The sequence below is a fragment of the Plasmodium sp. gorilla clade G2 genome, assembly GCF_900097015.1.
Source record: "Plasmodium sp. gorilla clade G2 genome assembly, chromosome: 4".
NCBI lineage: Eukaryota > Apicomplexa > Aconoidasida > Haemosporida > Plasmodiidae > Plasmodium > Plasmodium adleri (nom. inval.).
The window spans coordinates 1,306-13,014 of record NC_041696.1 but is presented as its reverse complement, the minus strand read 5'-3'; the positions used below and the strand labels follow the sequence as shown (position 1 = coordinate 13,014).

The 11,709-nt window shown below is 24.1% G+C and overlaps 1 protein-coding gene across 1 annotated transcript; it reads right to left on the bottom strand.

The window, feature by feature from the left end:
- Nucleotides 1-1,250: 1,250 nt before the first annotated feature.
- Nucleotides 1,251-10,685, bottom strand: PADL01_0400100 (erythrocyte membrane protein 1, PfEMP1, putative; the record flags this gene model as incomplete). The annotated part of the gene is made up of 2 exons (XM_028685113.1): nt 1,251-2,315; nt 6,903-10,685. 2 exons carry the CDS (start codon nt 10,683-10,685, stop codon nt 1,251-1,253), a joined length of 4,848 nt encoding a protein of 1,615 aa, XP_028536644.1.
- Nucleotides 10,686-11,709: the final 1,024 nt, after the last annotated feature.

The following is an 11,709-nucleotide window of genomic DNA, read 5'->3' as shown; positions in this document are numbered from 1 at the left end:
ATAAATGTTTTCTATAATAATAGGTAACAAAATAAATAAAACATTTATTATATGAAAATGTTATATAGTTGGATGTTAAATAAATGAATTATGTAAAAATTATCTTAAATATATGATTTTGTATATAATATAATGTACATATAAGGAAATAAGGATAAAAATAATTAGGTAATATATACCATATTTATGAAAAAGAATATTATAAATATTATAGAAAAAAAAAAAGAAAAAAAAAAAAATGATAATTACAAAGGGAATAAAAAAAATATTCATCATTTTATTTTCTATTTTCCTTTGTTTTTATTTATTTTATTTATTTATTATATTATATATATATATATTTTTTAATTATTATATTCATAATATTTTCTTGTAAATCTGTTAATAAATTGAAATAAAAATCCATAAATGTAATAAACTAATAATTATATATATATATAATTTTATGTGGCCAGATTTATATAAAAATTTCCAATACAATTATTATTGTATTTGTTTCATGTCATACATAAATTTTATGTTTTTGTAAATATTTTATTCTATAAACAAAAGAAAGAATTATGGATATATTTTTTTCGTTATAATTGTCATTTTAACATTTAATAATATCAAAAAATGCTATATAATTTATAGAAATGTATTGAAAAAATAAAATTATAAAGAATGATTATATTTTAAAATAAATACAAATGAAATTTATCGCATAATTAATCATTAGAATAATGTACAATTTTTATGTAATAATATTTGTCATTAATATTATTTAGAAATATATGAAATAAAGAAAACATTATTAACTATTTGGATGAAAAAATAATTTATATATATATATAATTGAAGTATACGATACAAATTATAAATTGTTTTATCTATTAGGGAAAAAATAATTTTATAAAATAAAAATGAAATAAAATAATAAATAACGAGCACTATAAATAGTGAATAAATAGGCACAAAACAAAATAATAAATAAATATATATATATATATAATATTTGTAAATTATTATATGTTATTATACATAAATAAAAAAAAAATAATGTTCAAATCAATTTATTTAATTAACTTAAAAACCATTATATTTTTTTTTTTTTTTTTAAAATGAAATTTAATAATTTTTTTGTTTAAAACACGGAAACAAATTAATATATATATATATATATTATACGGATTAATTAATTTATTAAAATTAGGATTTATATATATTCGGTCACATATATATCCAAGAAATATATCCAATTTTCATCATCCTCATAAATTTTCATCACTACTATTTTCGAACGAATCCATATCATCCAAATAAGTATATCTATTAGTACCACTCATATCCATATTAGATGTATCATGGGTCATATCACTACTAACTTCTATAGAAAGGTTAGTATTTAACATTTTATGTGTATTATTAAAAGGGTTGACTTCATCAATGGATATATTATCATGTTGCATATTCCATTTTTCATTCAATTTACTTAACATTTCCTCTTTATTATTCCATTGGTTGAACATATCTTTATTTCTCTCTAACCATTTATGATATAGATCTATTTGATTGAGTATCGGATCACCACTTATTGGTTTTGCAACTTTATTTGTTGTTGTATTTTTCGTATATTTTGTTCCAAACAATTCATTTTCTTTTCGTTTTAACAACTCATCATAAATATCAATATCATTACCACTATTTAACGAATCATTAATTAGATCTATACCACTATATAAACTATTATATGTCGCAGTATTTGTTGTGATATTTTCCGGAACATTCCAATTAATATTATATATAATTTCGTTTTCATCACTATATAATTTTCGATCTTGGATTTGTGTAATAAAAGGTTGTTCTAGAGGCATACCACTATATGAAATATTAGTATCTGTAGTGTTTCCAGGTATATCATTTTGTAACATGTTCAAAATAAAATCATGTTTTAATTCATTCCATTCATCCTCTATGGGTATATGACTTGGTATGTCACCACTAAATGGTATATCACTAGGTAGAGTACCACTTGGTATGTCACCACTTTTAGTTGGTTTTAGTACTACTTCGATCAAAGTTTTATATTTAGGACTACGTGGCACATATAAATCTATCTCTTCATATTCGCTTTCTGACGAAGTCACGTCAGAGGAAGATATATCACGAAGATAATCATCTGGTTCGTCTCCTTCAACATATATGTATGTTTTGCCTTTATATTGACTCCTATAAGGTATATATCTATTGGTGGAAGTGTGTGTGGGCATTGCCTCATCATTTTGGGGTATCTCAAGGATGCTAAAAATATCTGCAGGTCGAGTCGGGGTTTTTTTCTAAGAAAAACAAACACATATATGTATGTGAATATATATATATATGTATATGTGTGGGTATGTATGTATGTAAATAAATATAGGTAATTGTTTTTTTTTTTTATCATTTTTTATTTTAACTTCATTTTTCTTTCATAAAATTTCTCATATTTTTATTTTAACTGAATTTTTTTTGTATCTTTTTCTGATAAAATTTCTCATTTTTTATTTTAACTGCATTTTTCATTTCATCATTTTTATTTTAATGATTTTTACTTTTATTTTTTCTGATAAAATTTCTCATTTTTTAACTAAATTCTTTTTTATATTTTTTTTTAACTCAATTTTATTTTCAATTTTTTTCTGATAAAATTTCACATTTTTTATTTTAACTAAATTTTTTTTTATATATTTTATTTTTTTGTATTTTTATTAAATTATTTTTTCAATTGTTTTTTTTCTAACTGAATTTCTCATTTTTTATTTTAAGTCAATTTTATTTTCAATTTTTTTTTTTTTTTCTATTTAAAATAATTTTTAAATTTCATTTTTATTTTAAAATATGTGAGATTTTTTTTTCTTTCTCTCAATTTTTTTTTTTGAATATTTTAACTTTATTTTATATATATATAAATTATTTCTCTTTACATATATATAACACCCCCACATATACATATACATATACACATATACCACACATATATATACCACCACATATATATATACCACACACGTATATATATAACCACCACATATGAACCCCACGAAGATGTATATCCCCCGTGGGAGGGGCGACCCGCGCACAAATATTTATAAATATATATATGTTGAAAAAATATATATACATATACATATATGCACAATATAGGAACATATATGCATATATATACGCTTATATGTATATATAATGTGTATATATATGCGTTTATATTTCTATATCATGTATATATGTATACATATATATATTTCCAACATATATATATTTAGAGATATTTGTGTGTCTGGATATATATCTTCGTGGGGTATGTATATGTGGGGGATATATATATATGTGTGGGGGATATGTATATGTGTTGGGGGTTATATATATATGTGTTGGGGTTTATATATATATGTGTTGGGGTTTATATATGTGTTGGGTTTTATATATAAATATATATAGGTTTTGGTATAATTATGTATGTATTGGTATATTTATTTATATATATAGATATATTTTTTTTTTATCATTTTTTATTTTAACTTAATTATATATATATATATATATTTTTATTTTAACTTGGTTTTTCTTTTTATCATTTTTATTTAAATGAAGTGTTTTTGTATTTTTTTTTTTTTTTGATAAAAGTTTTTCTCATTTTGTATTTTAATTGGATTTTTATTTCAATGTTGTTTCTTTTTTTAAATTTTAACAATTTTTTTTTATATATATTTTTTTTTTTGATACAATTTCTCATGTTTTTTTTTAACTCAATTTTTTTTTGTATATTTTTTTTTATAAAATTTCTGTTTTTCTATTTGAACTTAATTTTTGTGTATTTTTTTTATTTAAAATAATTTTCAATTTCACATTTATATTGAAATCTGCGAAATATTTTTTTTTTCTCTCTGTTTCTTTTTTTTTTTCTTAATTTTTTTTAACACAATTTGTTCCTATATATTCTTTTTTATTTAACCAATTTTTTTATCAATATATTTCTTTTTTCCTTTCAACAAATTTGTTTATCTATATATACTTTATATTTCAACAAAATTATTTCTATATATTTTATTTTTTAACAAAGTTGTTCCTATATATTGTATTTTTTAACAAATTTATTTCTATATAATTTCTTTTTAACACAATTTGTTCCTATATATTTGTTTTTTCTATTTAACAAAATTTTTTTTACTATATATTCCTTTTTTTTTATTCCAACACAATTTATTTCCATATATTGTTTTTTTAACAAAATTGTTTCCATATATATATTAATTTTTTTAACACATTTGTTTTATCTATATATTCCTTTTTTTTTTATTTCAACTAAATTGTTCCCATATATTATTTTTTATTTTAACATATTTTTTTATCTATATATTTCTTTTTTGTTTTTTAACAATTTTGTTCCAATATATTCTTTTTTATTTCAGCAATTTTTTTTTATCTATATATTTCTTTTTTTTCTTAAGTAAATTTTTTTTGTGTTCTTTTTTTCTATTTTAACATAATTTTTTTATCTATATATTCCTTTTATTTCAACTAAATTGTTTCCATATATTTCTTTTTTTCTATTTCAACAAAATTGTTCCCATATATTTATTTAATTTCAACAAATGTGTAACTATATATACTTATCATTTCGCTACATTTATTTCTATTTATTTCTTTTTTTCTATTTCTAACAAATGTGTTACTATATTTACTTATTATTTCACCAAATTTATTTATCTATATATTCCATTTTTTAACAAAATTTTTTAACTATATATTTCTTTTTTTTATTTCAACAAATTTATTCCCATATATTATTTTTATTTCAATAAATTTTTTTATCAATATATTTCTTTTTTATTTCAACAAATATATATATCTATATACTTTATATTTTAACAAAATTGTTTCCATATATTTTTTTTAATTTCAACAAATTTGTTTATCTATATATACTTTATATTTAGGCACAATTATTTCTATATATTCCATTTTTTATCAAAGTTGTTCCCATATAATACTTTATATTTCAACAAGTTATTTTTCCATATATTCTTTTCTATTTCAATAAATGTGTTCCTATATATTCTTTTTTATTCCAACATATTTATTTGTATATATACTTAATATTTCAACAAAATTATTTCAATATACTTTTCATTTTAACACTTTTCATCCTATATATTCCTTTTTATTTCAACATAATTTTTTTATCTATATAATTTCTTTTCAACAAATTCTATTCCTATATATTCTATTTTTTAACAAATTTTATTCCTATATATTCCTTTTTTTTTAATATTAACAAATGTGTAACTATATATTCCTATAATTTTAACACAATTTTTTTTAACTATATATTCCTTTTTTTTTTTAAATTAACAAATGTGTTTCCATATATTATTTTTTATTTTAACACAATTTTTTTATCTATATATTCCTTTAATTTTAACAAATGTATTCCTATATATTCCTATAATTTTAACACAATTGTTTTAACTATATATTCTTTTTATCTCAATAAATCTGTTCTTATATATTTCTTTTTTTTATTTTAACAAAGTTTTTTATCTATATATTCCATTTTTTAACTAATTTTTTTTTCTATATATTCCTTTTTTCTCTTTGAACTAATTTTTTTATCTGTATATTCCTTTCTTTTTTAATTTATTTCTGATAAAATTTCTGTTTTTTTTTCTTAATGAATTGTTTGTGTATTTTTTTTTATTTAAAAAAAATAATCAATTTAATTTTTGTTTTGAAATGTGTTAAAATATTTTTTTTTTCCTCTCTCTTTTTGTTTTTTTCTTATTTCAACTAAATTGTTCCCATATATATTCTTTTTTATTTCATCAAAAATATATCAATATATTCCATTTTTTTTTTTAATTTATTTCTTATACAAAATTTTTTCTCATTTTTTTTTTTTCTTAATGAACTTTTTTTAATAAAATTTGTCATTTTAATTTTGAAATGTGTAAAATGTTTTTTTTTTCTCCCTCACTCTCTTTTTTTTTATTTCTTTCAATTAAATTGTTTCCATATATACTTATTATTTCACTAAATTTTTTTAACTATATATTCCTTTTTTATTTTTAATTATTTTCTGATACAAAATTTGTTCTCATTTTTTTTATTTTAACTGAATTTTTTTTTATATTTTTTTTTTCATAACATTTCTCATTTTTTACTTTATTTAATTGAATTTCTTTTTATATTCTTTTTTTCATAACATTTCTCACTTTTTAATTTTTTTTTAACTGAATTTTTTTTTATATTCTTTTTTTTCATAACATTTCTCATTTTATATTTTATTTTAATTGAATTTTTTTTTATATTCTTTTTTTTCATAACATTTCTCATTTTATATTTTATTTTAACTGAATTTTTTTTTGTGTATTTTTTTTTTTTCATAACATTTCTCATTTTTTAATTTTATTTTAATTGAATTTATTTTATTTCTTTTTTATTTAAAAAAAATTTCTCATTTTTTTATTTATATTTTGAAATTTCTGAAATAATTTTATCTCTTTTTTATTTTTTTTTTCCTATTTAAAAAAAAATTTCTCATTTTTTTATTTATATTTTTAAATTTTTCTGAAATTATTTTCTCTCTTTTTTATTTAAAAAAAAATTTCTCATTTCTTTATTTATATTTTTTAAATTTTTCTGAAATTTTTTTTTTCATCTATATATATTTCTTTTTTCTTTTCAACAAATTTATTCTCATATATTTATTATTTCAACAAATATATTCCAATATATACCTTATATATATATATATATATTTAATTTTTTTTTTCTTACTATATCTCAATATATAAATATTAAACACATATATATCCACATACAAAAAAAAACCCACACATACACACACACACATACAAACACACATACATATCTCTTTCTCTTACCTTCAAAAACATTAAATAAACTATCCCAACAAAACCAATACCTATAGCCCAAGGTATGGCAGATAAGGACACGGTTGTTGTGGGGTCTGGCCACGTTGTTGGGGTGGGTATAACACTAGGTTGTGATGGGGGTGTATGTCCTTTTCCCTTTCCACCTGTTTTTCCACTAGGTCCTTGTCCATGTGTTGATGGGGTTAGTGATGACGAACTACTACTACTACTTGATGAAGAAGAAGAACTGGAAGAAGAAGAACTACTGGAATTAATTTGGTTACCAGCAGGTGGAGATTGAGGTCCAGGGGGTTGTTGCCCACCATTAACACTATTTGAACCATTTGTGGCATTATTGGGGGGACTTATGACATCCTTTAATGTACTAATGGTTTCCTTTATTTTTTCTTCCAAAATTGGTGCAACATTTTCTGCAATTGGTTTTCCAATATTTTCAACAACACCACTAGCTGCTTTTTTTGCAATTTCCATTCCAGATTGTGCAACTGGAACTACATAATCAGATATCTTAGGAATTATATCTTTAACAGCATTAACAGCTGTTGATGTCGCAGCAATTCCTAAATTTCCAGCAACAAGCGAAGAAAACAAAGCACCTCCCGCTATTGTCTGCCACCAATCATTACCCGTCCCTGGCGAGCCACCACTCCCTGGTGAGCCATCAGGCGAGACAGTGGAATTAGTGGAACCACCAGGACCATTAGCCTGTGGGTCAACATTACCACTACCACCAGTGGTTGGCGAGCCAGGGGGGCCAGGACCCGCCGAGCCACCTGCAGGCGAGGCGGTATCAGGGTCAGTTGTCTGTTGAGTATTAATTGTAATTGATGCTTGTCCTCCTTTTGTATTTATAGGTTTGTGATCGCGTTGAGTACCCCCATCTTGAGAATCCGGTCGTGCAGGAGGAGGAGGATTGGGTTGTTGCCCAGGTCCAGGCCCTTGCCCTTGTGTCGATGTATCTGGTTTTGTTGCCGCCGGCTTAGCAGGACAATCACACTTAGTTTCATATCCCTCAGGTATTTGATCTAACGATTTGGGCATTTTTTCATTACCACTTTTAGACGTTTGTTGTGCTGACTCTTCATTCATACAGGTATATTCACAATTTTCAGTTTTGCCACTCTTTGTACATTTCATATCTTTTAATTTTTCCTTTAAATATTCTCTAGCATTATTTTTACCTTTTACTTCGGTATCAGCTTTTTCATATTGAGGAGTACTTTTTTCTGCCTTAAATTTCCTATTTTGGCTTTCATAATGCTTTGTCCATTGTGTAATAAAATCTTTATATTTTCCACATTGTGTTTTACAATCTTTACATTTGGTCTCATCTTTACATGTTGCTTTTGCTCCAGAAGTACCATTAGTCACCTCACAACTGCTACACTTATCCTGTAATATCTTAAATTCCTTCGTGTACTCACGACAGAACTGTTCCCCCCATTCGGTCATCCACCGCAAAAATTGCGGCCGGCCAGCAAACTCGGAGAGTTTGGTGGCACCACTTGTGGTTTTACTATCACCAAATGTGACACTATCATATTGGTACTCACTTTTCTTTGTAATAGTGTCATTTGTATTACCACTTGCATGTTTTAAAGCACATAACATTCCTTTCCATATATCTTCTTCTATTTTTTTCCACCAATCTTGAGGTGATTGGGTACCAGGTTGTCCATTTTTCAGAATTCTATCTATATTATTTCTTGCTTTCTCTACGTCAGTACCTGATGTTATTTTACCTATGTCTGTTCCTAAACAAAAATCTTTAAAATCTCCAACAGTATAAAACATTTGACGTTTAAATCCTTCAGGAATTATTCCATCTGTTTTTAATTTTTTCTCTACATCTCCATTTTGTTTGTTATCTTTTATATATTGTTCCCATAAATACTTAGTTTCCAGTGCAACACATTTGATAAAAGCTTCTTTCAATTCGGTTTTACCACCAGTAGTCAAATCTTTCAAATATGCTATGCATAGTTTTTTTCTTCTAGGTGGAATACATGCTCCAGTATGACCAGGTTTAAACTCACTTGCATCACATTTCCAATCAAATGGTCCTTGTTTTGGATTGCAAAATCCTTTCCCATTCGCGTCTTGTTTTTTTTTTGTTTCATTAGCATCAATACATTGTTTCACTGTTTCACATACATCTTGTGATGTCGCCGGTACCACTGGTTTAGCACTACTACCACTATTCGAACAATTACACTTTTGGTCATACCCACTAGGTATTTCCTCCAAAGATTTGGGGGTATCACTAGTGGCAGACGACGACGTTTGTGACGATTTATCTTGCATACACTTACAGTCAATACCACTGTTTGTACCACCGTTACATATTTTTTTTATTTTTTTGCTTAAATATTGATAAGCTTCTTGTGAGTTTTTCACATCCTCATCTTTTTTATATGTATCATTAGTTTTAAGTGTATCATATTTATCCTTTTGTTTTTTATATTGAGGACTCCATCTTCCAATAAAATCTTTATAATTATTACACGCAGTTTCACATTCTTGGCATTCTTGACTGCTTTTATCACATTTTCCACTACTGATATCACACTGTTTACACCCCTCCTGTAATTTCTTATATTCCCTCGTGTAGTGACCACAGTAGTCTTCGCCCCATTCGGCAAACCATCTCAAAAATTGGTGTGCAGTACCACTAGGGCGATCGGTACCCACGGGATATTCGGTCTCACTAGGTATATCACACGTCGGTATATCTGTGCCACGTCCTTTTTTGTACCCACATTTCATTGCGTTCCATACACATTGTTGGTTTTGTGTCCACCATTTTTTGCGGTAATCACTGCCGGGTTTTCCATCTTCTTCATCATCATCTCCAAATATTTTTTTCAAATGTTTTTCTGTATCTTTATCTGTTGGTTCTAAATTATCATATCCTATAATTATATCTCTTAAATCAAGAAAACTATATTTTAAAGCACTACATTCACTAACATCATATTTATATTTATCTTCATGTGGTTTTTGTTTTTTTTCTTTATAGTATTCTCCTAAATTAAATCCTTCAATTGCAGCAAGTTTTATCAAATGTTCCAACAATTTATCTTGATCTTTAACATCATTAATAGAGCCATCAAGTCCTTGAAAACATATATTTAGTCTACGAGAAGAAAAATGTACTTCTTCAGCCAATTCGTTCAAAGACGTAAAACCATCATCTCTATTTTTCCATTTAATCCCATTTCCTGAACTTGTCTTTGAAGTCTCTTCTGCTGCTTTTTTTAATCCTTTACAGTTATTTCCATCCTTAATTTTAGTATAGTTTTTGTCCCCTTTAACGTGTTCGTCGTACACTTTTTTACCTGCATTTTCACATTCTCCTTTACATAACAAATCGATATTGTCTGTTGTTGAACTACTACTACCTCCATTTTTAATTTTGTCTAAAATTTCTTTCGTTAATTTCTCTATACATTTCTTACATTTTACTCTGTATGGTTTATATTGGTTATCTTTTCTCTTAAAAACATTTTTAAATTCTTCCTGATTACATTCTTTTACATTTTTTTGTAAATATTCGTAAGGACTTTGTTTGGTTGCATATTTGGTATGATTTTTTGAACCGGGTTTCTTGTATTCGTCTTTATATTTATCTTTCTGGCCATTCCATTCATTTTTTTTTGTCATTAACCAATTATGATATTTTGCACATTGCTTTTGGCATTGAGGGCACGTTGTACCTCCACACGCAGTATTACACGTTGGTTGCATACATATCTTATCTAGTGTTTCCATATATTTTTTCTTCTCCTCACAAAAGTTTTCGCCCCATTCGATAAACCATCTCAAAAACTGGAGGTTCGTGCCACTATATATATGTGTTACCACAATATATATGTGGCCACTTTTTTTATACCCACTATGTTTATACAAATATATATATATCCACACAAAATATATATATATATCCACAAAATATGTATATATATATATATATACACATAAATATATGTAAATATATATATCTATGTTGGATATATCTAGAATATAGAAATATAAACACATACATATACGCTTATATGTATATATATAGTGTATATGTATGTTTGTGTGTTTCTATATTCTAGATATATGTATATAAATAGATATATATATTTATATATATTTATGTGGGTATATATATATATATATATATTTTGTGGGTATATAGATATATATTTGTGGGTATATATATATATATGAAATTTCAAATAATTCAATTTGTATGAACGAAGAGGAACTTAGTAAAATGATACGTATTTGTGTATACGTATTTATGTATTTGATTTCATGATTTTCAACATATAATAATGATATTTTGATTTTTGGGTGATTCGGGGTTTTTATTTTGGATGTATTTGATTTTTGTAGGTTTGAGATTTGGATGTTTTCATTTTGATATTTAGGTTTTGATTTTTGTGTATTTGGATTTTTATGTTTTCATTTTGATATTTAAGTTTTGATTTTTGTGTGTTTGGATTTTTATGCTTTTGATTCTTAGGATTTGATTTTTTGAGATTTGATTTTGATATTTTGATTTTTAGGTTTTGAATTTTCAAATTTTGATTCTCATATTTTAATTTTTATGCTTTTGATTTTGATATTTTGATTCTCATATTTTGATTTTTAGGTTTTTAATTTTTAAAATTTTGATTCTCATATTTTAATTTTTATGCTTTTCATTTTTTAGGTTTTTGGTTTTAATATTTTGATTTACATATATTGATTTTCATGTTTTCATTTTTATGTTTTTGTTTTTGATATTTTGATACTCATATTT